The sequence below is a fragment of the Acanthaster planci genome, linkage group LG20 (assembly GCF_054643075.1).
Source record: "Acanthaster planci isolate LZ-2023a linkage group LG20, COTS_SCS, whole genome shotgun sequence".
NCBI classification, from domain to species: Eukaryota; Metazoa; Echinodermata; class Asteroidea; order Valvatida; family Acanthasteridae; genus Acanthaster; species Acanthaster planci.
Genome location: NC_141796.1, coordinates 9,654,318 through 9,681,988, shown reverse-complemented (window position 1 = coordinate 9,681,988; position 27,671 = coordinate 9,654,318). Strand labels below are relative to the sequence as shown.

General features: G+C 42.5%; 2 protein-coding genes across 4 annotated transcripts; one reads left to right on the top strand and one right to left on the bottom strand.

Moving 5' to 3' along the window:
* Positions 1-88: 88 nt before the first annotated feature.
* On the top strand, positions 89-12,156 carry LOC110975014 (CD151 antigen-like). Of its 2 annotated transcripts, XM_022227068.2 has the most exons (9): positions 102-197; positions 434-521; positions 5,761-5,905; positions 6,367-6,558; positions 6,967-7,041; positions 7,174-7,278; positions 7,853-8,008; positions 8,237-8,320; positions 8,850-12,156. In XM_022227068.2, the coding sequence occupies exons 3-9, from the start codon at positions 5,822-5,824 to the stop codon at positions 8,916-8,918; spliced, it is 765 nt and encodes a 254-aa protein (XP_022082760.1). In that variant the 5' UTR covers positions 102-197; positions 434-521; positions 5,761-5,821; the 3' UTR covers positions 8,919-12,156. The 2 variants fall into 2 exon arrangements, with proteins under 2 accessions (XP_022082759.1, XP_022082760.1); XM_022227067.2 differs by lacking the exon at positions 434-521 and having other exon boundaries at positions 89-197.
* LOC110975013 (tetraspanin-1-like) lies at positions 10,336-26,831 on the bottom strand. Of its 2 annotated transcripts, none has more exons than XM_022227065.2 (8): positions 26,693-26,831; positions 21,363-21,637; positions 20,220-20,417; positions 19,483-19,557; positions 18,884-18,988; positions 17,759-17,947; positions 17,236-17,319; positions 10,336-17,113 (listed from the first exon to the last, which is right to left on the bottom strand). In XM_022227065.2, the coding sequence occupies exons 2-8, from the start codon at positions 21,450-21,452 to the stop codon at positions 17,069-17,071; spliced, it is 786 nt and encodes a 261-aa protein (XP_022082757.2). In that variant the 5' UTR covers positions 21,453-21,637; positions 26,693-26,831; the 3' UTR covers positions 10,336-17,068. The 2 variants fall into 2 exon arrangements, with proteins under 2 accessions (XP_022082757.2, XP_086986567.1); XM_087130441.1 differs by having other exon boundaries at positions 21,363-21,576; positions 26,693-26,811.
* Positions 26,832-27,671: the final 840 nt, after the last annotated feature.

The window sequence follows — 27,671 nt, the reverse complement described above, 5'->3', positions numbered from 1 at the left end:
TTAACCACTGCAGTTTTCGAAGAAACCAACTAAAATATTTCTAGTGCCGCGAAAGTGTCGTCATCGGTTCTTGTGTATAAATTTGCATATAACCACAAAGTGCCCCCTCTTCTTCGGAAGGTGACTGTGGACGATCGCGAGCAGGACAGACACAATCGTCGTTTTAGCAGCCTTTGTCGTTTGTTGTCTTATAAGCGGTAAGTACGAATGTGGAATACGTTTTTCTTGGATAGAGAAAGGGGAATGTTGGTAACAAGCGGGATATGTCAGCATAATTACAACTCGCCGCCGAACGAACCGACAGCTCAGGCCATCAGCGAACTGCATGCTGTTCGTCCGGTACACATTTTATATACGAAGAGTGATTGGAAGAAGGGCGCCCTCTTTCGACTATTGATTGTGCCCCGCATTAATTACTTAAATTTTGTCTTAGATTTATTTTAGGCCTAAGACTGCTTTCATAAATCGTCAAGCACAACAAGAAAGAAGTGTCCAAAAATCCGACTGGAACATTATGATAGGTATGTTGGGCACAATCTTGAACATGTTGAACCTTGCGTAAATTTATTTTACCGGTAGGCCTTGCTCCTTCATGTCCTTTCTGACTTTCTGAGTTGATAATGAAAGTATAGTCATCACCATGGAGCTATAAAAAAGTTTAGCTCCATGTTATCGCGCGAGTAATACTAGAGTGGAACACAGAATATGGGACACAGATGCACTACATTTGCCTCGTACACAGGACACAGACACACATCATTCTGTGTTCCATGAGTGTTACCATGATAAACAAGCAAACTTGATGCGCAGTAAACATAAGGGGCCTATGCGCACCACCTTTGAATTTGATGTAACTTTCGCAGTTGTGAGTTTCGCCTTTAGCGTAAAAATGGCCCAGTGCATTGAGTTAGAATAGCACATTTCACAGGGTTTGATTTGAACCGAGCAATACACTTCATATATCACACTGTTTGTTGCCATGGATCGACCAGTCAGAACCAAAGATCGAAAAGCGCTGAAGGCGCAAAATGGATAACTCTGCCCAAAAGGTGTAATTACCATGGGCGCCATTTGAGCAAGCGATACGCCTGCGCAGTTTACGGTAATGCTTAGGCGCAGGCGCACCAGGTGTACATGTACGTGCCTGCCACGGCGCCTGCACCTGTGCATGGTATGTCTTTCTGATGGCTTACATAAACCACTTCAAGGGAAAATAAGTGATGTCCATCTATGGATCTCTTACCCTCAGCTTTCAGACTAGTCTCGTAGTCCAAATCTAATACATACTGAAACTGTCCAGTGATGTCCATATTGAACTCATCCCACATCCTTGACTGTGTGTGGTAATGTAAGTCACTAGGTCCCTGTTTTCACCGCCTGTTGTGAAGTCTGGCAGGGTTTCAGGTGAAGTTAGGGACTTGGCGACTATTTTTATTCACAAAGGTTAGACCTGCTGGCAAGACAGTTAGTGCAGCTCGGACAATGACGGAGTATGCAGGATAGTCGAAATACCTTATCATCGCTAATCCTTTCGAGCTTGGAGGGGTTGAACAAGGGGTCCGTATTTTTTTGGGGGGAGGGTTACGGTACATGTACCATGTGCAATGGTGGGGTGCGGGGCCTACTTTCTTGGTCTGTTGCCGGTATAGACCAATCCACCCCTTCAACCTGTACCCTCGTGATCAATGGCAGCTCACTCATTGATTTACCAGTAAAGCTTCTCTTAACAAATTCCCAAATTCTCCAATTTCAGTGTGATAATGTACACCCTAAGGGGTCAGGGTTACAGGTCATTTCTTCTAAATGCCGATATGAACCTAATGTGACATTTGTGAAATGTTGGCTTGCTGTCACAGTGTTGTCACAAAGTTGCCTTTTCGTTTGGAAGATTGTGCTGACTTCAATCTGTGCCTTCATAAACTGTGACATACAGTATACATGTATGTACTTGTGTGTTGTTCTTTCAAAGTGACATCCATATAGAAATTCGGATGATAGACGATTTAAAGTCAAATCCAATTGCTCGGTTTTGTTTTGTGTTCAAAAATGGGCATTGACCTCTGAACAAAGCACAAAAACTCGGGCCGTCAAAACTTCTGGGTGGATATTGATGTCGGTAAATTACTCAGTCAACAGACCCATTTTTCCTTCCCTTTCCATCTTCATTTTTTTTACTGAATTATTAAATTTAATTTAAATTTCAGCATATTTTTGTTTACTTTTTGGAGTAGATGGCATCAGTAGAATTGGGTCCTACCAGGGCCCTACTTGACAAAAATTTTTTAAATCTTGTCTAAAGCTTAGTTCAGGAACATGAAGATTTGTAGCACTGATCGACTAAAACAAGTCTAATGTCTAAAGATAAATTGCGTGAAAAGGTTGGAATGTGGCCATGTCGAGGGGCAGCCTAGACTTGTCCTAGTCTAACAGTCCTGTCCCACAGTATGGGAGACATGTATCGATACCATGCATGATGCACAACGGAGGCTTTGAGCAGCAAATGTTTTCGTCCAGGATTTTCTCTTAAAGGCAGAGTGATACTTTGGTAATCCCCCTGGAAAAACATTGTGTGATTTGTATCCGAAAGCATAACTGGTTTTAAAGATGGTAATAGTAGTAAGCACCCTGTGAAATTATTTCGTCTGCAATGTCCAGTCGATTAGAAATCAATAACAGTACAGTGTATGTTCAAAAAATTTGAATCTCCAAAAGTGGTCTGTTTTTGTGGAAAATACCGTGTCAGTTTTTTACTGTTTTCTCCAGAAGTAGGAACTGTGTGGAACTGAAACTTTTTTGATAATTTTGCCTATCAATCAGCATTCCCTTGACAAACACCAACCTTTGACCCTGCTCACTACACGGTTGGTCATAAGACAGAAAAATGCACCAAGGTTTAGACTTTTTCATAGTGTATGTGGTCCTATGTGGTTGGGACTTGAACAAGTCTAGGGTTGAACAAAATTCAATGCGCGGGATGTTTTGTTTAAATTATTGAAATGACTTTCACGGGTGTCACTCACCACAGTCATCTTAATGGTATTTGTCTGGCACATTGTACAGTCTCTGCTGTAAGTGACTTATGGTATTCCAACTACACACTTTCACTTTGTAAATTCTCGTGCGCTCTTCTGTTTGTATGCATTACAGGAATAAGAAATGTCCGTGTTTTCCTGCATGTGTGAGCCACATTTTTCTGTCCGTTTGCAACTCAGCAAAGTTAAGGAGCTTAGTGTCATAATGAGAAATACCGTGTACATTTGAATTCTTATAATATTCCGGCTTCATGCTGTGAACAGCTCTTACATGCGCTGTGAAAGATTTGCCGTGCGTGCATCACATTGCCCTGATGACCATTTTGGCTTGCAAAATTGGTCTCACTTGTTCAACCAATAATTCATGAAAAAAAAAGACATTTTTCAAGCGGTAGCCTTAATGGATAAGGAATTTGGTTTAACAGAATGTTTACAACGATACAGAATTTATGACAACATCGTTAAATCTATTTAGGCCTACAATGTACATGTAAAACAAAAATCATATGCCTTAAAATTTAAACCTTTTTTTCCGTAGTGTTTACTTTTTAAAGTTACACTCAACCGATAGGCATCACCTGAACACTTACGGTGTCAAAGTCTTGCAACCTACAAGTACACTATGTAGTTCTGAATATGTCCCCCATTCAATGATACATGTACATAATTGGCTTTTTGCTTGGGGGATTTGTCCCATATTCCTCCCCTCTCCTCGGCATGTTTAAGCTCTCTGCTGCAGGACCACTGCCACAAATGTACAATGACGAATGACCCCGGGGCAAGAATGTTGATGAAGCACTTGACATAATTTGTCAGAGGAAATCTACCAGACACGTAGATGGGCCTGCAAAGACATTGACGAGTGTGCATGATGAATGGGTACACGCTGTTTGCAGTTGCCTCCCACTGTGTCATGGGAAAGGGACCATTGGCCGAGGAATGTCGTGATCATACATGAACATGTGGATTGTTCTTTAGTCGGACTACTGGAAGCAACTATCCGCCTTGATCCTGCTGTAGCTGCCCATCAGTATGGACTAATCGAAACCTTGAGATTTAGAGAAATCATCCGATTGTTCTGGTTAAAGAATCTGTACATTTTTACATTGAAGCTATCTTCGAATTTAACAGCTAATGAGATCTTTTTTAAAACCGGCCTGATGAGAATTGATTTGATTTTGCCTGCCCTTGGCACTGGTACATGTAGAATAGGATTCTGTCGATGTGAGTCATGTTCATTTTTAAGGTACATGTACATGTACAACGTACATGTACTGTGGTCACATGTTTTTGTTTCAGATCTGTCAGAGCAATAATTCAGGATGTAATGAGAGTTTTCTTGACCGGTGGAACGAGGGATGAAGGCAAAATGGAAACTTAGGACGGTGAAATTGAAAGTAAATAAGGAAATAAAAACAAGAATTGAAACCTGCGTGGTGATATGAATTGTACAGAAATATGTAGCCACAGAAAATGCAACAAAGGGGCCCAGCCCAAGCAGGAACTCTTCTTGTGAAGCAAATCGCTGACCCCCCGTTCAACCCTTTCAGCTTTTCCACAATTTCAGGTTTCAGCCTTTCCCCGAACTCCACACCCCATGACTAATTTCTGGTAATATTAACATAAACTGGCATTCGTGGAGGTGGACACAATCCTAGTGCAGCGTGCGCAGGCTGACATGTGCACTGCAGGCATCACGGCCGGCTGGATTGCATGCATGTTCACGTAAAATGGTTTGGACATCTTGAAATCTCGCAGGTCACATTCCTGGAAGGCAAGGACAAGGTGGAGCATTCTGCCGCGGTGCCTTCACATTTCACGCTCGGGATGATAGGACGTATAATGCAAGGTTTACGTAGCACTGGTGACTCGAAACTGCTCCAAGCAATCGTACATGTACAAGATACGATACCGCACGTGATTCACCAATTTACTTGTGAATATGCCTCAAGCATATCTGTCCGTCTGTGTACATGGGCACGCATGCACTGTACAATTAATTTCAAATATTTTTAGAAACACTTTACATTTGTTTATGAGATGCAGGATGTGTCTCATGATCCTGGTCACCGGTTACTCTCAATATAAACAGAAAGGGAGTCCCTTCCTTTACATTAATTACACTCTGCGCATGTAGGGTACATGAAAGTGTTACAGTGTAGAATTTTACGTGTTTGTATACATTGTGGTTTGCTTGTTTTGGTAGAGTGACATGCTTACACTTCAAGATGCAAATATTTAGTGTATGCATCATTGTGTTGCACATGGGAATTGTGCTTCCATTTTTGGGGGAGTTGTTTTGTATCGAGCTCATTTTTTACTTTGTCTTGGTCCACAAACTTGTACATGTAGCTATGTGATATGTCATTATTAACCAGTGCACAATTCTGAAGTTGCTCATTAGGATAGCTGGGAATATTCAAAGTGCAGTGAACTTGAAGCATTTCTTGGAAGAATGAGTTTCATTGCGTTGTTCTGCTGGAGAATGATCAGTGATTAGAAGTGCACATGTATTGGTGCCAATCCAAGCAGACTCTCTCTTGTGAGGTTTCCAGCCTTTGAAGGAGAGCATTCGAAAACCTCTAGCACCAGTTGAGCAGGTGAATTTATTGGAGATTCAGTTTTCCGTTTCACACATGCAGTGCGAAAGAAAACATGGCCAGAATTGTGGATGCGTGGCTTTGCAAGACCTTTAAATGCCTGGGCTATCTTGGAATGTTCCCTGCAGGGAGACTTGAACCAGTGCATGAAGGCATCCACCTAGCTTCAGGTCAGCTGAGGTCGTCGCCATGGGATCGCCATACGATAAAGAGCCCTGCTGTGGTATCTCACTGCTCAAGTACATCTTGTTCATCTTCAACTTTTTTCTCCTGGTGAGGCAGTCCGTCCGCGGCCAAAATCCGCCACTTACTAAAAAGGAATCAGGGGGGATGTTAAAATTAAAACAGTAAGGAGCAAATCCGCTAGCTTTGATAAGAAACGTGCGGTATTACAAAAGTCGAAAGTTTGTCCCGAGCAGAACATTCTCAAAGACACAAGGCAGAATATTGACTAATCTCGTGAACACAAATTTCTTGGGCAGGCGGTACATGCGTGTTGGAATACCCTTACCTTTCCAACCAATAGGGTGCTCTGGCTTGCCCACACGTACCTGTGGGCTTTTAAGACACGCACGTGAGCTTTGCACTGCCAATAAGCCTGGTGTCCTGCCTGCCTCTCTCTTGGTCACCAGTGAGGGCACACTTGTTCACGGCTTCCAAAACGAGCCGGTGCCCTCCTTGTCTTCTGCCGATTCAAGTAATCTAATCCCAATTGTCCCTGTGGCATCTCGCAGCTAGGGGGCGCCGGAGTGACGGGCATTGGGCTCTGGACCCTACTCAAGAAGTGGGACTATGCCAGTCTGCTCTGCGACGATCTCTACACCATTGCCACCTGGGTGCTGATCATCGTGGGCGGGATTGTAATCATCATCGCAGCGCTGGGCTGCTTCGGTGCCCAACAAGAGCAGAAATGCTGCCTGCTGATTGTAAGTCAGTGGCAGACATAACCACACCTGAAGAAAAAAGAACGTTATGCTTCTCTAAGCTTGGGAACTTCAGGGCCTGTTCGTATTCAATACATATCATATGACTGCAGAATATAGAGTGCATTTGATGTCACTTAACATCTGGAGAAAAATGTGCCAAGTTGAGATACGCTAGAATCATTCAAATTAACACCACTGCGTGTAATTTACCTTTTCACCACAAATTCACCCTGACATTGGACTTCCAACAAACAAGAACCAACCTTTTCAAAAGTTCCAAAACTGTATACCATGGCAAACTTTACTCCCCTCCTTGCCACATGGATCTTTTAAATCGTTGAGTTATCAGCAAGGGTACCCATCTGGTGCCCCTGTATGTACACTTTCTTCGTTTGTTTAACCCCTCAGTACTTTACACTTCTGCTACTGCTGTGCCTAGGGGAGCTTCTGGTCGGCATCTATACTTACATCTACAGAGATCGGGTAAGTGTTTCCCTCGGTTTAACTGTTGCTATGTTTGAACAAGACCCAGCCCATTCTGAAGGGAGGGGAAGCTTGGAGCCGGAGGAGACGTATTTTCTGGTTCTTTCTAACTCTTCGTTAACCGGTACGCAGGTTAACATGGAGCTGGAGCGGTGCCTCAACAGCACGCTGGTGGCCAACTACGGCATGCCTGACCAAGAGGATTACTCCAAGGGTGTTGACAACCTACAGAGAAAGGTAAACGCCGTGTCCAAAATGGATCGCGGGGACTTGCTGAACATACAGGGGTCACGTCATTTTTAAGTCCTGTTCCCATTGAAATCTTGTTTCTTTTTTTATAAAGGTACTGCAATTGAACGGAAGAACTGCAAAATTAAGCGCCGTCAGAATGTACTGAGAACTGGCATCCCTGTTAGTTTTAAATGGCACTCACGGTAATCTTAGCAGGCCAAAAGTGAGGTGGTGCTGTGCACATTTCTATCCAGGCCGTTTTGCCTTTAGCATCATAAATATTATTGTTTGTTTAATCAAAGTGATGCGAAACACGACCAATTCTTTCGCTGGAAAAAAGGGTTTTGGTATCTGTCAAGAAAATGAAGAAATTTCAGTCTCGGATGTTTTACTTGAAGGAAGGATAAGAGGGAGTTGCTGTTAGTTTCCACAAGGGCACGGAAGGGAAAGCCTAACGGGAACCTATCAGAGACACTTGCTGTTGACAGACGGCTTCAGTTCCATTGTGCATGTCGATATCCGTTCATCATTTTATTGCACAAATGTCAACCACTACATGTACCGCTTTTGCCATGTACAGTTTTACTGCTGTGGTGCGTCTGGCTATGCAGACTACCAGCAAAGCCTGTGGAAAGTAAAAGGGAAAGCTGGTAACCTGAGCTCGCCAGACAGCTGCTGCAAAACGGAGAGCAGCTACTGTGCCGTCCGGGACCATCCTTCCAACATCTACCATTTGGTAGGTCTGCAGGTTTTTAGTGGACATCATTGGTGCAGTGTGTGTGGGTTGATGGGTTTTGTTGATTAGTTGACGTGTGGCTTCTGCTGATTTTGTTGATTCCACAGGGCTGCGTGGATGGGCTGACCATCTTTCGGCGGACACGTGGCCATTAATGGTGCAGTGTACATGAGTTGATAACATCTTGATTAGTTGATGAGTGGATTCTATTGTTTCTTGATTCCACAGGGTTGCGTGGATGGGCTGACCAACTACTTCAGTGGACACCTTGCTATCATCGGTGCGGTGTGCATGGCGATCGCAGGCGTGCAGGTAGGATTGCATTTCATGTTGCCCGATTTGGAGGATGATCGAGCCTTCCACTGACCACCTTCGTGGGGCTCAGTTCACAGAACTGCTCAGGGCAGATTTGTGTTAAGCACTGGAAAGATTCACTAAGTCAAAACAAATTACCAACATAATATTTGATGTACATGTACCGTTTGTGTGACTGGTACTGTGCCGATTATTTCCAGGGTTCATTTCACAGAGCTCCTTAGCAGAAATTTGTGTCCAATATTGAAAAAATTTGCTTAGTCCAAGCAGGTTACCAACTAAAATAACATTCGATGTGCATTATGTATGGCTGGTTCTCTGCTGATTATTTGCTGGGCATATAACTTTACTACTAGTCTTTTTTAAAATAGTAGTTTCATTTTTGTTTCAACGATGAATGTCTAAAAATCTCCCATCTCAAGATGAGACCAAGAGGGTGATGTGACTTGGAGATTTGGAAAAAGGGCTCAAGGTATTGGGTCTCATTCACTGGTTTTCTGCATTTCCTTGTTTATTTTTCGGACAGATATTTGGGCTGGTCTTCTCCATGTGTCTGTATTGTCATCTGAGATATGAAGAACAAGAGCCGTATTAACCTGCAACGAAACGAGAATGAATCTTCAGGGGTGGGTCAGCGACAATAGTCAGTCACATTTCTTGTTCTCACTCCCGGACACTTGACCTGTCTTCTGCAGAAATGCTAGAAGATTTGGATATTGTTGGCGTAAACTTGCAGTCAGTTTGGGGGAAATGAAGGTAGACATTGGGTTGTATTGGCCAGTCCATTGTTTTGGTAAGCATATTGGCATTGTAAAGTTTTCACGGTGAAGAGTGTTTGGAGATATGTGAATGTAGAATTTGTATTCGTGCGGTGTTGTAAGACGTAGGCTTGAATTAAGCCACAAAACCAGTGTGCACAGGAGGACGAGTCATGGACATGGCAGCATTCGTGTTTGGTAATCGCGCTTGTTTCTCCTAAACAAAGGTTTCAAATCTCAAATAAGGTTTTAGCAACAGGGAACCAAAAACACGGGGAAAAAAAATCTGAGTCTTGCAACCAGTCTTCTTCTAGGGTGTTGTAATTGTTACAGTATTCAGACGGACATGTGTGTAAAAAGTACATACCTGCTGCAGTCTAAACCTGTATAAATGTTCTTGCAACTTTTGTAAGCTTGTTTTTTTAACTTCTAAGTACATTTCATCCCAGTATGTACAAGAAAAAAAAATTGTGCATGGATGGATGGCCAAAAGTGTGAGCCGAGTGTTGAACATTAGCTTAGCCGATTTAAGTAACCGTTTCGGAGATTTTTTTGCTAATTACTCATACCTTTCAAAAAGGACCGAGGAACATTTTTTCTTTTTAACGAGTGGGTGCAGTTTTGTTTTCAGTTTGGTGCTATCCAGTTCATCTAACTTCCCTTATGTTGATTGAACTTGCGTCCTGCACTTTTAATTTTAATAGTGGTTACGTCGTCATAGGATTTGTGGTAGTGGTGTAGGAGACGTTCGACGCCCTCTTGTGGCGGCCTTTAGAGAATCTCACAAGCTAGGTCTCTGCAGGCAATCTGTATTCTTATTTCTACTGTTTTCATGGGTCGAGTGTAGAAGGCATGTCAGAGTGCCAAATTGTAGGTGGCATGCACACGTGTAGGTTCGCCTTTTCAGGCATGCAACTTGGACTTGGACAAAAAAAGGAGGAAATAATTCCAATCTTTACGAGTCTCTGTACGGGTGTTTTTCAATTTTTATGGCATGAGTGTGAAGTGAAAAACAAGGAAATCAGCTGATCCGGGAAAAGTTGCAGGCCAGATTTTTAGAAGACATTTTAAGCGTGATTTTTAACTGCCATGCAACCTTGGTTTATATAAATTTTGTATCTCTATTTATTCATGTTTTTCAGCCATTATTTTATTCTTGGCATTGAAATGATAAATTTTATAATACTTATGCCCTTTAGTATACTCCTTACCAGTACTAACAGATCATCCTCCTTCAAAGATGGCTTGGATGGGTAGAACTGCATTGTTGGGTATGTTCAGGTGCAAACTATAGTACGACCGGTGGTGAGTTGTTTTTTAACAGTGCGCATGCGTAATTCGGTTACACTCCAACAACCCTAGCCGGGCTATTTTTTAGAATTGCATTGTTGGGTATGTTCAGGTGCAAACTATAGTACGACCGGTGGTGAGTTGTTTTTTAACAGTGCCCATGCGTAATTCGGTTACACTCCAACAACCCTAGCCGGGCTATTTTTTTAAATTTCATCGTTACATTGCACCGTTGGCTACAATTCTCGAAGACTAAATGGTCGTGAAATGGTTCCCCTCAGTAATGATAAATGAAATCGGCTTTTGATAACCAGTGGCGCGTCCATGCCCTGGAGCCTGGTACCAAATGGTGGACCAGAAAGTCCAAACCATCCAGCATTCAGGCGACGTTACTCCAACTATAGTCAATGATAGTCGGCGCTCGAACTTGCCTATATAGATAGTTTATGTAGTGTGGATTCTAGTTGTGAAACCAGGAATTCCTGAGAAGTGCACTGCAACTGGAAGTTTGAAGGATAACTAGAGAGAGAACACAAAGAAATTTAGGCCGTTTAGAAGCTGGAGGAAAGCCTGGAATGATCCGGGGAGACCCAGCGCATCAGGCATGGACTGGAAACCCAATCCACATTTTGTCCTGGGCGGGATTCGAACCAGGTCAGTGGTGGAAGGCGAGGACAAAACCACTGTCACAAACTTGGATATAAGGGCACAGGTTAAACCCCCTCCAAAAAAACAGTGAACAAAGTGAGATCTTCGGTACAAGGGAAAGCACTATGTACATACATGTACGTGCAATCATTGCAGTAATTTTGGACTACTTGGTATACGCACGCCGTTCTTTTCGAGGTTTGGAAGCTTTAGTCACTTGAGTGCAGGTCCGAAAGATATATGCCTTGGCCGCATTGTAGTTGCATTTCTCAGATGTCTAGGATGTGCAAGGACTCATCCAAATGTGATTATTGTGACTGACCTGTAACAGATTGGCGTCACGCCTTGTTTACATGTGTGCTTTCCTATTTTCAGTAAGGCGTGACATGATGTGTCGAAGCATAGGCAGGTGTACATGTACATGTCAAGAGAATCTGTCTGGCTAGGTCTGTCGTTTCATCGCCTGCAGATTAAGAGGCAATGCTTAAGCTGCAAAATGTTTATACCAGCAATGAGGCGAGCACACGTACAAACTCTTTCTATTCAAATCTGGCAGCCATTTTGATTCTTCAGTACTTCTTAAGGCGATGATTTTTCAGGGCTCCATATCCGGCATTTTGTTATACGTTCTTACTCTTCTCGGTGTTGAATCTTGTCGACTTGTGCTTGCCTGCAATAGCTCTTGTATTTTGTACTTTGTACTAATTATTAAGAAATGTATATTATGCAACTCAGTTCTTATTCTGTAAATACCAGTTGAGTAGCGGTAAGTGAGGTGGATGATTTGATGAGGAAATGACGTTCTGTGGGGGCAGCCATCTTGGAATTGTCCCCGGAAGGTGCAGTGCATGTCTATGAGGAGATTTCATTGTGGGGTAAATAGTTACGAAAATATAGCAAATTTGGTAAGTTTGAAAGAGGCAATTGATGATATTTTCACACCTGTTCCCCTTCTGTTTAACGGCTTCCTTATAGTTTGTATTCAGAACTTACCCATGTCACTGATTTTTTAAAATCATTATCTTGTTTATTCTAAACAATGCATGTAAACATAATTTCAGGCATTTTCGTACGATCATGTTCAGACAGCAAGTTAGCAAGAGCAAAGCAAACAATAAAATCATTTTTGTACCAAAATTACCGTGGTTCCATTATTTTTGGCTGAATTGTCATATCAAGCAGGTATGTGGCTCTTCTGGAACGAGAGTAATAATTCACTTTGAACTTGAGCCTTGAATGAAGTCTAAACATTGAAACATTTGCATACACCAGATGCTAGATGCCACCTTTGTCCCTGAGCATTAGTCTCTCACACAGTCAATTATTAGCACCAGTATTTAACACCATACTTTTCTCTTCCTTTATTGCTTCAACACTAGTAGCATTCACTCCAACATTTTATACAAATAATTGTCTATACACGGTTTTTCTCATTAAAAATATGTAAATTCCACTTTCAGGGAATCTCATCATAAACAACTCTTTTGGGGGTCATATTTCGTATTAATAGGTGGTCATATTCAGCGCATTTGATTACCTTCCCTGCAAGCGTGATTGTGTTTGATTTGACACTTGGGTGACTCTCTGTGCTTTTTCAGACCTTCCCCTCTAGGTAACTACCCTGCCAAGCCGGTTACATGGAGAAGTATCCCACAATGCAAAGCAAAATGTGGCAGCTTACCATAGTTGAGCAAGGGAAGTTAACAAAAGTTAAAAATATCTTTGAATCAAATCAAGTAAGATCTGTTGGTTTCCAGAGTTCAAATTCATGGTACAATTTCAATTTCGGTGTGACCTTTTGACCCAGTAAGGCACCTCAAGTACCCCGAGATCATTCATTTATTTCCACACATATTGCACATGCTCACCTAAACCTATATGTACGACGCAATCACAGAAGGGTGTGAGGGATGAAATTCAACCCACTGTAAGCAAGATTTATGACATCACAAAATTTCCATCATGATCATCACTGCTCTCCATCAGGATGATCTTGCAGAAGTGTTTTAGCATCGTACAAAATTTTGAATATTAACGAGACTGTCAACGGTGACAGTATTTTCTCTTCACAGAAAATTATGCCGAATAAAAAATCTGAATACATTAACAAATTACCAAATGGAATATATGATACACGCTGAAGTGTACCAACTATCATTTCAGTTACCGGTATTCCAACGAGGCTACTGACAACAGGTTCTGCAAATATCCTTGATCCAAAAATACAAAAATCTATCATGTACAATACCCTGAAGACCAAACTTGTCATATACCCTGAAGACCCAACACTTACATGCAGTGTGCATGTAATTATCATGAACTCAGCCCCTGGGTACCAGCCTCTTTTGACTCTAAACCTGTTAGAAATACAAATCAACAGCGGTGTCGGCAGAAGTTGGAAAAAGAAGTCACATAGCACAACGTGCTTCACACACGTACACGAGATATCAGAAATATTTATACCTTTTCACATGAATAATTAATGAAGTAGCTGGTGGCACTGAGGTCGCACATTTAAAGTCATGAAAGTGTAGAACACATGTTTCACGTGTCCTGAGCATAATACGCACGTCTCGCTCGGCATTCCACATGACCTCCCTTTCTGACAACATGTATCGTCCAGAGCGGGCACAGGTGCGACTTTGGCCAAAAAAAAGCAGCTCATAGCAAAGGCCAAACCTGCTACCAGCGCATCAAAACAAAGAACTCCATTTGCTCTTTCTGATGCAAATTAGAACAGAGTGACCAAACATATGGCCTTAAAGATCAGTCACATTGGCAATTCACCATTTCCCTAATTATGAAATTTAGTCATATTTAAAACAATCCACTTGTATTATGTAAAAAAAAAAAGGAGCAAAGGTTGCTACTGACGTCATAAGCATGGGTTATTCTTGATACCAGACAAAGTGAAAACAACGGTCTCTGGAACATCCAATAGAATTGTTTTAGCTGACGTCAAACTACTCGGCAATTATACAACTGTTTCATCACTTCGAGGCAAAAGCGCTTGCGTGCATGAGTGCTGGGCATGCTCAAACTAACTGTGAGTTAAATGGGGTCGGACACTGAGAGCAACTTGGGAACTGATTTTACATCAACAATGTTGATCAGGCAAGTCAAGGTGATGTAGCACCGGATTGTACCCGGTATGATAGAGTTGAATCATCCCAATTTAAAGCAGAGTAAGGTCTCGAAGTTCTGGCAGATGACCGCGGTCATTCACCGAAAATGAGCCGCGAGGAAACACAGCCTATTATGGCCGCATGGTCAAGAAACTCTGGCGGAACAAGAACCGTCTCATTAAATCGCTAGTTTCGTTTGCCGCCTCCATCAACGCATTTTTTTTACTCGGAGCAGAATCAAACTCCCAAAATTATGATTTTTTTTACAAATGCAAAGAGAAGCCATGTTAGTCACTATATGAGTAATAATGACCAATTCCCTTTTCGTTAAATAACCTTTTCGCATAAAAGCAATGGGGCTGATCTTTAAGACTCATTTTGCTGGATCCTGTCACAAACATTATTTGCTATTTTATTGCTGTATATTGTACAATGTCTTGACAAGGCTAAGCCTGCCTGGAATGCATTGCAGTGTACATGTAGCTTCAAAATGATGGAAACCAACTGTAAAAATGAGCTTTCAAACAAGCTCCTGAATATTTTTAAAAAACTTTCACACATTCAGGTTTTCTCCTTTAAAATCACTTAAATTAAAAAAATTCAAATCTCTTCACAAAATCAATATGGACAGGTGATCTAGATCTCCAAAACAAGCATTACTTACATGTAAGTACATGCCTAAAAAAAAAAGATGCGCAAACTTTGTACAATGCAGTTCATCCAAATTTACACAAGAATGGCCCAATTTTAAGGACTAAAAATATTTCTTATCACTATTTACGCAAGTCTGCTTTTGCACTGTGCACAGCCACAATCACAGCTACATTTTTTTGGTTTGAAAGACTGCCAGGAATGAAGGGGCAATGTGGTACATGTATAACTCCTTGCAAACTTGGTTTTGGCCAAGCGTACAGGTAAAACACTTTCCATCCTCAAAAGCTGACATAAAGTGATTCATGTGTGACTTAAGTACATGGTTGGAGCATTTTTTGGTGAAAACGGTTGTTCATAAAATGGACGCCAACAACAGACAGAACCCTGACAGTGGCTGTGCACATGTGTAAAAAAAAAAAAGGGACAAGGCTCAACAGCTAAGTCGGGAACAGCATGCAAGATTTTAGGTACTAGTCAACACATGCAACGGCAAGCTGGTCAAAATAGATACAATTGGCTACGGTAGTTTGCACTTCGTATCGGAAAGCACTCGGTGGAGTCAGTCGGGCTCACTGAGCTATATCAAATTACTGGAGCACAAATTTCTCATTCTCCGTGCGGAGAAAATTTGACCCCGTCCTGGGCGTAGACATTTCGAATCCATGTGCATGCTTGTGGAACATTCAAAATCAGAATCCATATCGAGTAATGTACTGTAAATGCAACGCGCATCGGGTGCTGCTAAAATCCGATTTGAAAAGTCACGGCAAAATTATCTGCAGCGCATACGCGCACACATTTGCATTGTTTACGCAGAGCAAAATGAAACGCTCATTTGCTGATTGTATGTTAGTTTTTCCAGAATACAGACGTAGACACATGGAAAAAGCCGTAAAAGATTTCGAGTTTTCCACAGGTTTGGGCACAAACACGGATGTGCCCTGCAGGCATCACTTTGTACACAAGTCAGCGCTCTGGTGTTTATGGTTGGACTGCACGTAGCAGTGATATGCACCTCTCCAGCAGCATTAAATTGGAGGGGAACTTTGGCGCGTGTTGGCACAATTCAGAGAAAACACTGACAGAATACAATGGCTTTGGACAGACGGGGCTCCAGTGAAAAAACACTGCAGTCTTTTTGGCGGGCAAAATGAATGCTCCGGCCTGTTTCCGAATCTTGCTTTGCCCCAGTGTCCCGCTACATCTCGTGCTACATAATCAAGCCCTGAAGGTTTTACCATTAGAACTGGGTGAAAGAAATATTGCAAACCTCGGACCTAACGGTACACAATTTTAGTCTCTCTGTACTGCACAACAATGGAGCGGCGTTGTGCCCAAAGGTCTGTTTGTTCAGGGGACTAAACTCATTGAACTGCAGACAAACAGGGACAAAGTCAAGACGCGCCCCCCCCATGTGCTTTTTGCATAGATGCTTAAACGGTGCAAAATACGGTACTGTAACATTACAGAAGCAATCTGGTATCTAGCAATCCAAACCATGCAAAGTTTGCCCGTGTGAGGCTACAAGAACATACCGAACGACATTCCAATTTCATTTGGATTTCATCCAAATTCCAATTTGAAAAAAAAAAACAGCGTTGTAGTTGGGTCCATCACAGAGTCCATCACAAGTCGTTCAGTCCTAAGCCAATTCACAAGCTGCTCAAAGCAACATTGACAAAAGCTTTCCTTTTCCACTGTCGACATTATCACTTATGACTGGGTCTTGTGAAAGACTTTGTGATGGGCTCGACTACAACAATGTGAAAAATAAAGGGGGACAAACCGGGGACTCGATTCTGGGAAATTTCCCGCAACAAGGAAAATGCGGAGAAATGTCAGGAAATTTGCAGAGAAATGTCAGGAAATTTGCGGAGAAATGTCAGGAAATTTGCGGAGAAATGTCAGGAAATTTGTGGAGAAATGTCAGGAAATTTGCACTGGTGAATTCATCTCGTTTCAAATGACGGACAGATCTGACTGATTACTCTGGTCTGATCCACATACATGTACCGTAACCCTAACCCTCCTCAATCCTTCACCTGTTGGAAGACTGAGGAGTGTTAGGGTTAAAACTTCGGCACAACTTACAATAACTTGCAGCACATCTGCGGACATGCCATGCCAACTTTCTTGCTCGCTTTTCGGATGATGATATGTCTAAGCCAGTGGAAATTTCACTTTCGGGTTTCTCCTAAGAGAGCTTTACGCCCTTGCTCAATTACGCCAACTGTTGGCGGTCTTCTCCTTGGGGCCGTTTCTCCGCCTGATCACAGTCGCCGGTACAGACAGAATGCCAAGATCATCCCGATGATCTGCAAAAATGAACAGAGGGTCTCTGGTCACGTGGACACCCATTCTTTGCGTGAACGCTTTTCCAACATTCCTGAGAACTGTCGCGGACGACAAAGGTTCTTCAGTGCACCCACAGGCTTACCTGCAACATGGACACCCCGATGCCTGTGCCCGCGATGACCACAGCAAATCTGCCACCCTCTTCGGCGACTGCATCCCTGCACCCCTGCAGGAACAAAACAACAGGAGATGAATTAAACATGATCATTAATTATACATGAGAGCACGCCTGCAGAGACACAGCAGTGAGAGTCATGAATTAGACAGGATCATGAATAAAACATGACAGCCTGCTTAAGAGCTGCCCACCAAAAAAATGCTGCTCTTGTATGGGACAGATTAAATCAGGCCATAAATTAATCATGACTCATGAATTATACATGAGAGCATGCCTGCAGGGACACAGCAGTGAGAGTCATGAATTAGCCAGGATCATGAATAAAACATGACAGCCTGCTTAGGAGCTGCCCATCAAAGACAAGGACAAAACAAAGACAGGCTATGAATTCAACATGATCACATGCTTCTGCAGCAAATCTCTGCTCCCAATGCTGCTGCCGCGAATTAATACACCTCAAGGCAGGGTTTCCGTTACGGAAACTTACGATGTTGTTGATGTACGACAGGTGGGTGTTGAACATGTTCTGACATGCCTGCAGGTTGACTGGCTCCCCGTCTTCGTCGCGTGTGCAGCAGGACGGTGGAACCAGAATCAGGTTGTTCTCGAACCACTTGGAAATCTGGTACAGCTGGGCGGCCTCGATATCAGTCCCTTCAAAGCCGCAGCAGTCAAACTGGGAGTTCAGATGAACAGAACTGAAAATAACTTGAGGGGTGCCACGCGATTGGCTACTGCTTCCACTTTTGTGACCAGCAGAGCTTTACAGTGGAGACTGAAATAGACCTGTATGTTACACCTGGCTACAGTCAATAGAATTCATTTACGAGTCGGCCATATTGATTTGAGAGCAAACTTATCGTATCATTTTCGGAATCCGTGAGTAAATAATGAAAGCAATGAAATAAAGCTTCATTACAAACTAATGACAGTTTACACTGGCAAATAGTTTTAATTATATCTACAAAATTTTTACGCCACTTGTTCAAAAAAAAATGAAAGTGAGGCTAGAAATCCAAAATAGTCCACTAGTTCACGAGGGGCGTTGTCCTACCCCTGTGCCCATGGCTGAGTTCAGGCGGCTTGTTCCCGTATGTTCACGAACAGTTTGGGTCGGCCGTTCGAACGCCGGGAAGAAACAAACAAACTCGAGAGTTAAGTTTTGGATGGGTTGAATTCTTTTCTATATAAACAGGTACATTCATTTCTGTGTTTGGGAAAATAATTACTGTTGATGTTGCAAAACTTCCCTTTGTCTACATTGCCTATGGCTTTGGAAGCCACCTCTCCACTTTTTGTGGCTGTTCAAAAATCAAAATCTCACGAGTTTTTCCGTGTGTTCCTGTAAAACCCTGACGAGGAGGTGGTGTGTGATCCTGTTCCGAGAACAGTGTTCTTAAGTCGTGTTCCCGCTGTTTGAGCGCGAGAACAAGAAACCCGTGTCAAGAACAGACAGCATGAACTCGACCCATGAGGAGACCACACAGCGACATCTACAGTGCACGCACGCAGCCAATAAACATCACTTCAAATTGCTCAGTTTCTATGCCAAGTTATAGGCATCGGCGGTAACAAAGTGGTTAACTGGGTCCTAGGATGGCCACTCACTTACCATCAGCTGCACGTAGTTAAAGGCATCGGTGGTCTCAAAGTGAGTCCCCTGTCCATACCTCTCGACAAGAGCCTCTCTCATCTCCATGTTGGCAAGCGTTATAACCTGGAAAGGAAATAACTCCAACATGTCAGTAACGTCTGGAATGAACACTTACGGGTCACTCAATCAATTTGCTGTCCACCGTTCTTCTGACATTCAATTTAGAACAGATTCTTTGATTTCCAAGAGTGATTAAGTAATGCAAATACGCTGCCTAACAAACAATAATTACATGCAGTTTGAAGTGCGCATGTGCTCCGATATTCCTGAGAATGACATTCATGACCATGGAGGAAACACTTCCGACGTGATTGGCTCCTCTTTGCTGTGCTTTGTGCTTTGCGTTGGTGGGCATATGCTCAACTAAATTCGCCTCCTTGCCCTAACCCTCCAGGGTACTTTGGCAAGACACCCTGCCAGTCACATCAGTTTGCATCATTTGTCAAAGTGGCGTGCCTGCCCAATGTGACAAGATCCAACACCCGATGCTCTGTGCTGCGTCTGGAAGGGTTAGTGTTTAACATCTGGAGATCGATTTCACGAGGATCCGCACTGACCTGTGTGTAATATGCCAAGGATAAAACTCCGCCAGCAAACTCGGTAACAAATATCAGCATCATCAATGCAGCAAACTGGAAGATAAAAGAATTACGAACTAACAATATCATAACAAAAAGGCTTTCCATTGAAAGGAGAACTCAAATGATGTTTGTTGGTGTTATCGTGATCGTTAACGTGGTTATCGTTAAGATCCGGGCAGACCTTCTACTCACAAGGCTTACATTAGGGGTTACATGTACACATACAGTCCTTCGTTTGGAGCTGTCAAGAAAAGTAACTTACTTTTGAAAAGCCTACTCGGTTTAAAGAGCGTTATGGAATTGAAATCGCAGCACAATTAATCTTTCTGGTAAGCAGTATTGTGGAGGAAAACATTGAAAGAAGGCCATTTCCAACGTTTTTTGGAAAGTTACAGTCAGCAGTTTGCTAAAAATGTTCATTTGGCGAAATACTGACATGACGCACACACCCACACGGTTATTATAACACCTCAGTTCAGTGCATAACACTGTGCAACTACAATTGATTGAATGAGGGCATGTTCATTGGGCATCAGCAGGGAACCAGGTGCAGGAAGTATACATGTATATTATACATGAGTTTCATTGGTAACTCACCGTGGCCAATTTAATGATTTCTTTAAGCAGTGCTACAGACACGTTTGATGCACAACACCAGGCAGCTGGGACCAAAAGTGCAAAAACGAAAATGAAATTCTTCAATCCAGATTTACCGCAAAGATGAGGCATTTGCTCTCGAGGCGCACCGCACAGCAGCCCAAGATGGAGACAAAGACGGCCGCTGATCCCGCAGCGATGAGGCAGAAGGAGGCATTGACGTACATCTCAGAGTTGGTCAACACCACAATGCGTTGGCTGGTGTTGTCCACAATGCCCCAGACCCCGACACCCATGGCTGCTATGCCACTGAACTGAAGAAGGAAAAAAAAACAAGGAAGGAGACACAAAAGTGCATCAAGTTGTTCCCATTCCACTTGAGGGGTTCCGAGTTAGGGGGTTTGAACTCCGGGAAAAGCACTGCCGTTTTGGATGTTTTACAAGGTTGCACAGTTTATCTTTCGTCGACAAACTCGAGAGGCTGGTGGTTCAACAAAGCTGTTATCTTTAAGAGTCACATTTGAAAGCAACCTGCAATGGATACTCAGCCTCAATTTGGTTTCTCTCATATTACTACAAGTTACGACAACAGAAACAAGACCTACGTAAATACTTGTCTTCATTGGAAGGGAAAGAAGGCAGTCGTTTATCTTTTCTTAGAAAATGCTTTCATCAATGCATGCAGGACAGCACTGTTTTGAGTTTGGCACTCGAGGTACCCTACACGTACTCCTTGTCAGCAGAGCATAGGGACGGTACAAAAACCAGTCCTTCTAAAGCCCCTGCCAGCAATGTCTTAAAAAAATATTGGCCCCTACTACTGTCCAAACTCAGAAAGTGCAGCTGACATCCCCAAACCTGCATGAACTGTTTAGCCTGTCCCTGTTTTACTGACAGTCCACAGGAAGGAAAACTCAACAAGCATGAGAGAGAGAGAGAGATGCCAGATTTCCACTCTCTTTTCGTTGTTGACATTTCAACACCTTTCCCAGCTTATCAGTTTAAATCCCTTCACCAAAGAATAACTGGTAATCTGTAATCAAACACAAACACACTGGGGTTGCCTGCCACTGCTTTTGAGCACTGAAGCTTGAAATTGTAGCTAAAATTCTAAGCTTTGCTGGGTGTCTTTTTGAGATTAGAAGTTTGCAGAGTGGAAACGGGAAATGCAAAATCTGATCTGAGCAGTTTCATCACAGTACAAACTCATATTTCCTGCAGGCTAGTAAAAAAAACGCTTACGATCGAGGCTTGCTTACCATGAAGAGCACATTGAAGGCATACAATGTCCATTTATAGCATCGACCGATGCAGTTCAGCGTAGACACGGGAGACTCAAGGTTGACCATTACGGCAGGCCTTCTGACCGTCTTTAGACCCTGACCCAAGTACCGTACACTGTATCTCTACACTCCTCTTTCAAACCGAGGGCAGAATTCCACCTCTTTCCGGTTCACAGATTTGATCAAATACCTCCAGGGGGCGGGGGAACAGAGTTCATCAAATCACTCAGACTGCATGGTTCACAAGCATGCTAGTAATTAATCAAAATAAACGAAGAACCTTTTAGTTAATTTTTAAAACAAACAAAACAAACAGCATTTGTCAATAGGCTGTGCACTTTGGATTTTTTTCTAAATGTTGCCTCACGAGTTTACAGTGCAAACAAATAAATTTCATTCATCAACATTTTGTTGGAATAAATATCATAAACTATTTAACACTCTGATATTTGGGGGCAACATTTTTAAGCAAAAGGACCAGATCATACTTGAATGACCTTAGTAAAATAACTTAAATAAGTCTAGATTCATAAGAGACTGAAGAAATTGAAGTTGTACAAGCTCGCAAACAGGGATGTAGATTGCAAATGCTACGACGTAATTATGAACAACCTTTGAAGAAATTGTACCATGGGTCTAGAAAGAAATTTAAATTGATGATGGGATTATTACTGGAAATACCCTCTCGAAATTTTAGAGTGTTGGCCTACTTTTGTCTGGGCAGACAGAGGCCATTCGTTCATAGAAAAATGAGCATAACTTCCGTGGTGTATACACGTACATGTACATGTGCATATAAATGTACTGTATGTACATGTACATACATGTACATGTATGTACAAACTGCTAAGTAGTTTCCATTACCCACAGCAAAATGGGCAAGTCATACCTACATTATGCAGTACATGTAGCTCTGTACTTTACATGGCCACGAGCAAACAGGAAAACAATATTGCTACAGGGAAGTACTAGGAAAGTAACTCCTTCCCCGAGTCTGATGGTCCGGTTCTTTGAAGAATCACCACCAAGCTGTTTTTCGTACGTGAGCTCACTTCCACTATGTCATCGTGTCTGTTGCACCACATAAAGATAGGCCAGTACACGCATACATGTACGTACATGTACACAGCAGCACAGTACAGTAGGCAACCGTCGCAGGAAATAATATTGTGACTAATAGGTCATAATGCAGTACACGATTGCCAAGCAAAGCAACTCAACAAGGCCAGAGGAAAAGGCGATCGGCATTCAGTCAGAATATTTCCTGTAATTTAGAACGTATGGGGATCATCCATCATGTCCATATACATGTATCAGGCTTAATCCATTCATCCGTATGGGCAGATGGTATGATCCAAGAAAGTATCGACTGCTCTTTGGGTAGAGACCCTTGGGTCCATTGGTCGGCAAGTTTTGGGCATGTACAGGTGCATATCAGTATAGCTCTTATACAGTTAATGGAAGACCAAGCTCGGCATCAAGTCCATCCTGAGACCACCAGGCACCATCCAGTCACAAATCAAGATCACAAGCTCATCAAATAAAAGCATTACTTTGTCACTGTTGACCCAGCGATCCGCAACTGGTCTCAAAAGAAGGACTTCTGACCGACGGTAAATTGCGTTGAAGGCTCGTGACATGGGGAGATTTGCCACAGAGCTGATTAAAAATGTTCAATCAGAAAACAAAAGTTTGCCCTTTCCTGACATTTTATTGGGCCAATATCACTGACTTTGTTGATGATTTGTTGATGTTGTTAATTTTCAGGTAATCTCTATATTAATTTTCAGGGATTGTGTGTTTGGGGACCCCGTCCTATCATAAAAGGGAGACCTACATGTACCGGTACATTTTAACTTTTGGATTCACCTTAGTAGATGACTATGACATCACGGTCAATGACAGAAGGGTTGATGTTATCAATGATTGAATGGTTTGATGGAATTTACGATGAGAAACTGTGAGTGTTTTAACGCATGACACATGGTGGATTCAAATTTACATGGCTGGTTTATCAGTAAGAAAGTCACATGTTCTCAGAATTTACACTCAAAATTTCCACAAAATAGGGTCGGCGCAATAAGGAGAGCGTTGCCTTTGTTTTTGGGGGTTTTTTTAAGGGGCTGACCAGCTTTGCAAAATTAAAATGTGGGTCCAGAAATGCATGTACACAATCCCAATATTTCATCACTTTCAATAATTCCAGTGCTTTATGGCATTTCCTACTTTCCAGCATTTTTATTTTCTGGCAGTTTTCTAGTCTCTTGCTGTAACATTGGCTTTCCCTGAGTTACTGGCGATATTTTTTGGGTATTCCCAATAAAAAAACACGTTCAAAATACTTCAGCCATTTTTAATACTTCACCAACGTGACAAAAAACTTGCATGACGCTAGACTGTGCATACATCACTCGATTGTGCAATGATGATGTAATTTTTGAGCTGTTTTATGAATGTAGATCACGATTATTTGCAGATGACATTGATCGCTTTATCGGCCAAAAACTTCAATACAAATTGCTCTGATTGATCAACTTTGTGACGATCGTCAACCTAGTCAACCGTTGTCAGGTTGTTAGGTCAAAGGGGAGACAAGGTGACCAGAGAAAGAGCAAAAAATTACAGTGAAAATGGTCATTTACTAGAGACATACTGTTTTTCTGACAATTTTCTTATAACTGGTTCTCTCTGCACTGTGCTTTTAAAAATGGTTTAAGGCAACCAATGACACGGCCAACCTCGGTAGGCTGGTCGCGAATAATTATCTAGACTAGTCAGCTAGTCCAACCATCATCGACTACCGGTACGTGTAATGAACATTCGATCAGAGATAGTCAAACTACATGTATGGTTAACTATGCCCTTCCTGCAGCCACCGTTTCTCCCCTTCGGCATTCGGCCTAACATAATTAATAGGGTTACAACCTGACAACGGTTGACTAGGGTTGTTCCCACTTCATCGTCACTGCACATGCATGCCCTAAGTACACTACACATGCATGTCATGAATTAGCCCCACTAGTGTGGCACGGACGATCACTCCCCATCCATCCTTAGCCACACATCCGCATGCGCAATTTCGTGTCGGCGTACTGAACATTTTCGGTGCACCCACTGATCATTGTGGGCGCAATTGCTTTTGCACACGAACATGATTCTTGACTTTTCCACTTTCTAAAAACTATTTATTGAATAATTTCACTCACGTTATTCACGTATTTTCCAGTCTTTTTGCTTTTATCCATTCAATCTAACGAGCTCACTTTCACAGTCACCATCTTTAAAATAAGGTTGTTGAACATTACGTCACTTGACCCCTCATCGTCTCGATGGTGACTGTGAAAGTGAGCTCGTTAGATTGAATGGATAAAAGCAAAAAGACTGGAAAATGCCTCAATAACGTGAGTGAAATCATTCAATAAATGGTTTTTAGAAAGCGGAAAGGTCAAGAATCATATTCGTGTGCAAAAGAAATTGCGCCCACGATAAGTGGGTGCGCCGAAATGTTCAGTACGCCGACACGAAATTGCGCATGCGGATGTGTGGCTAAGGATGGATCGGGAGTGAGAGTCCGTGCCACACTAGTGGGACTAGTCATAAATCAACCACTACTTTAACTAGTGGTCCTTGATCGAACTTGCCTCAAGTTGAACAAGCGACATTTTTTGCAGAGACTACACATGAGCTAGGGACGATGGTCCCCGATCTTTCAGGTCCATTCAAAATGTTCAACAAGATTATCAAGAGACTAGACACGGCTCGCGGTCATGGCGGTAGGCATGGATTGGTAGCCCAGGACCTATCACTCATATAATGGGTTTCGAGTCAACTCGGACCCAAACCAACTCGGACCCATGCCAACTCGGATCCATGCCAACTCGGACCCACGACCAACTCGGACCCATGTCAACTCGGCCCCAATACTAACCCGGACCCACGACCAAGTCGGATCCATAACCAACTCGGACCCAATACTAACTCGGACCCACGATCAACTCGGACCCGCCCTGAGTCAACTCGGACCCAACCCCAGGAGCGTGATTAACTTGTTGAAAATTTTTATTTTGTCCTTTTTTACATTTTAGCATTTGGTAAATGACACTTTTGCACTGCATGCTGCCAAGCTGTAACGTCCTCTCACGTTATGCAGGGAGACAGTGGCACAGGTTTCCCAGAATTTCTCCGTTTTCCAGATCCAGATCACCAGCAGAAATCGAATGAACTTTCACCAAACAGCCCCCAAAGTTTTTGTTGCAATAAAAAGCCACAGATAGGCCCTTCTGATGTACATAAGAGATGCTGCATACGTACAACAGATACTGCAGATATACATCAATGTCATGAACATTGACCTTTTACAGTGTCTAATGGTGTTATCCCCCACCTCACTTTTCAATTTTTTTTGCCTGGCAAGTCTTACACCTCCACCTTGCCCCATCGCCCCCACCCCAATACCGGCAAGATTTAGGCAGATGGAGGAATTCATCCATACAGGCCTTAACTGACTGTCCAAATAACGCAAATAGGTTGGTAATTTCGAACAACACTGACAAATCAAATCATTTTAAAATAAAAATGTGGAATATTTCCTATTGGCTTAAACTTGGAGACGGTTTTGAAGCATCGTATGTCTGCTCGCGAGCTCATTATTAATATTTTGTGATCCCACGGTTTCCTATTTTCTACAATAAGACGTGCCATAATCACGAGGGGTCATAGAATTATTTATACAAATCCCGAATTTGGGATTGATAAATTCCGGTTCAGAGTATTTCTTTCACAAAGAGCCCCACAATGAGGGCCTATTTTGGATAGAGGCAGGCGGCTACATTCATATGAGCGCATAGTTTTACTACTATTGGGGGTATCTTCGGGAAAAGGCGAATAAAAAAGTTCATAAAATTGAAACGAAAAGTAACCGATCTGTCCATAATCTTGAATTTCCGGTCTACGGGCGCGTATTTGGTGTGATGCAACCATAAGACTCAATGGGTCCGAGTTGACTCGAGGTGGGTCCGAAACGGAGTGGGTCCGAGTTGGCGTGGGTCCGAGTTGGTTGTGGGTCCGAGATGGTCGTGGGTCCGAGTTAGTATTGGGTCCGAGTTGGCGTGGGTCCGAGTTGGTCGTGGGTCCGAGTTGGCATGGGTCCGAGTTGGAATGGGTCCGAGTTGGTTTGGGTCCGAGTTGACCTGATCCCATATAATGTCACTAGTTTTGTCCCACATATCCGCCCAACTCTCTAACTTTATCGACACAATAATAATTTAACATTAACAGAATAACACCTCATTGTGAATTAAACTCACCCAGACAGATTAAGTCTTACATCTAGACAAATAAACGGTGGCTTCTTGGTGAAATCAGTCGTTGCAACTGCGTCTGCTGTATCTGTGGGAACACTCTCACTTTAGAAAAAGTCTTGTAACTGGCAACACTCCTTATCACACCGTGTCACAGTTGGTTGGTAACCAGACCTTTTTCCTCACCTTTGACCTTATCATACATTCATACTCGCCCCGCCCAATAATTGATTAATTGCTCCTTCCTATAATCATGAATAACTTAATGTAAATTTGCTTGTAGCGCCTATATGTCTAAATTTAAATAATTTATTCCCTGATCAGCTATTCACACTAGAGATGGAGCCAAAAATCCTCAGTTCAGTCACACAAAAGCTCTGAAAAAGAAAGTTGAAACGGCATTTGCAGGTCTGTAGAAAATGGATACAACTTGAATATTCGTATTTCAATATTCTCATGGTAAGGCCTGAGAGCCCCTTCATCGGCTGGCTACATTTTGTCGAACCACCAGCAAAATCTATTACTGTCCTTTATCTTGTTTGGTGTCATACCTTTGGTCTCACTTTTCCTTACAGGGTTGTTTTACCCAAATTTCATTTGAAAATAAATTTGTGAATGTTCCATTTATGTAAAGGGATGATTTTCATTGTTCGAGCTAGCCAAGCTGCCAGAATGCAGTCGACTCCTACACAGTAAGGTTTTACAGGATTGAAGGGCTATACAAGGGTTTCAAAATGCTTTAAGTAACTAGGTCAAAGGTGAAACCAACTACCTTTATTCATGGCGGGGCAAATAAAGAAATAATGCCCTCATCTGCATAATCATTTTCAATGAAATAAATTATGAGACAATTCTCCACCCATCTTTATAAACACAGCTAAAGGCAAATCCAAAACATTTGGGGGGAGGGTGGATCTTAGGGTAGACGAAAAAGTTGACATTTTTTATGTAATCTTACTCTTTCAGAAATGCGAGGATAAATTTC

Coding starts and splice junctions, on each gene's coding strand:
- LOC110975014 (XM_022227067.2), top strand. CDS start 5,822: ATGGGATCGCCATACGATAAAGAGCCCTGCTGTGGTATCTCACTGCTC. Junction 7,042..7,173: donor CTTACATCTACAGAGATCGG/GTAAGTGTTTCC, acceptor ACCGGTACGCAG/GTTAACATGGAGCTGGAGCG. Junction 7,279..7,852: donor TTGACAACCTACAGAGAAAG/GTAAACGCCGTG, acceptor TGCCATGTACAG/TTTTACTGCTGTGGTGCGTC.
- LOC110975013 (XM_022227065.2), bottom strand. CDS start 21,452: ATGGTCAACCTTGAGTCTCCCGTGTCTACGCTGAACTGCATCGGTCGA. Junction 19,558..20,219: donor GCAAATGCCTCATCTTTGCG/GTAAATCTGGAT, acceptor TTTATCTTCCAG/TTTGCTGCATTGATGATGCT. Junction 17,320..17,758: donor TGTCGTACATCAACAACATC/GTAAGTTTCCGT, acceptor TTGTTCCTGCAG/GGGTGCAGGGATGCAGTCGC.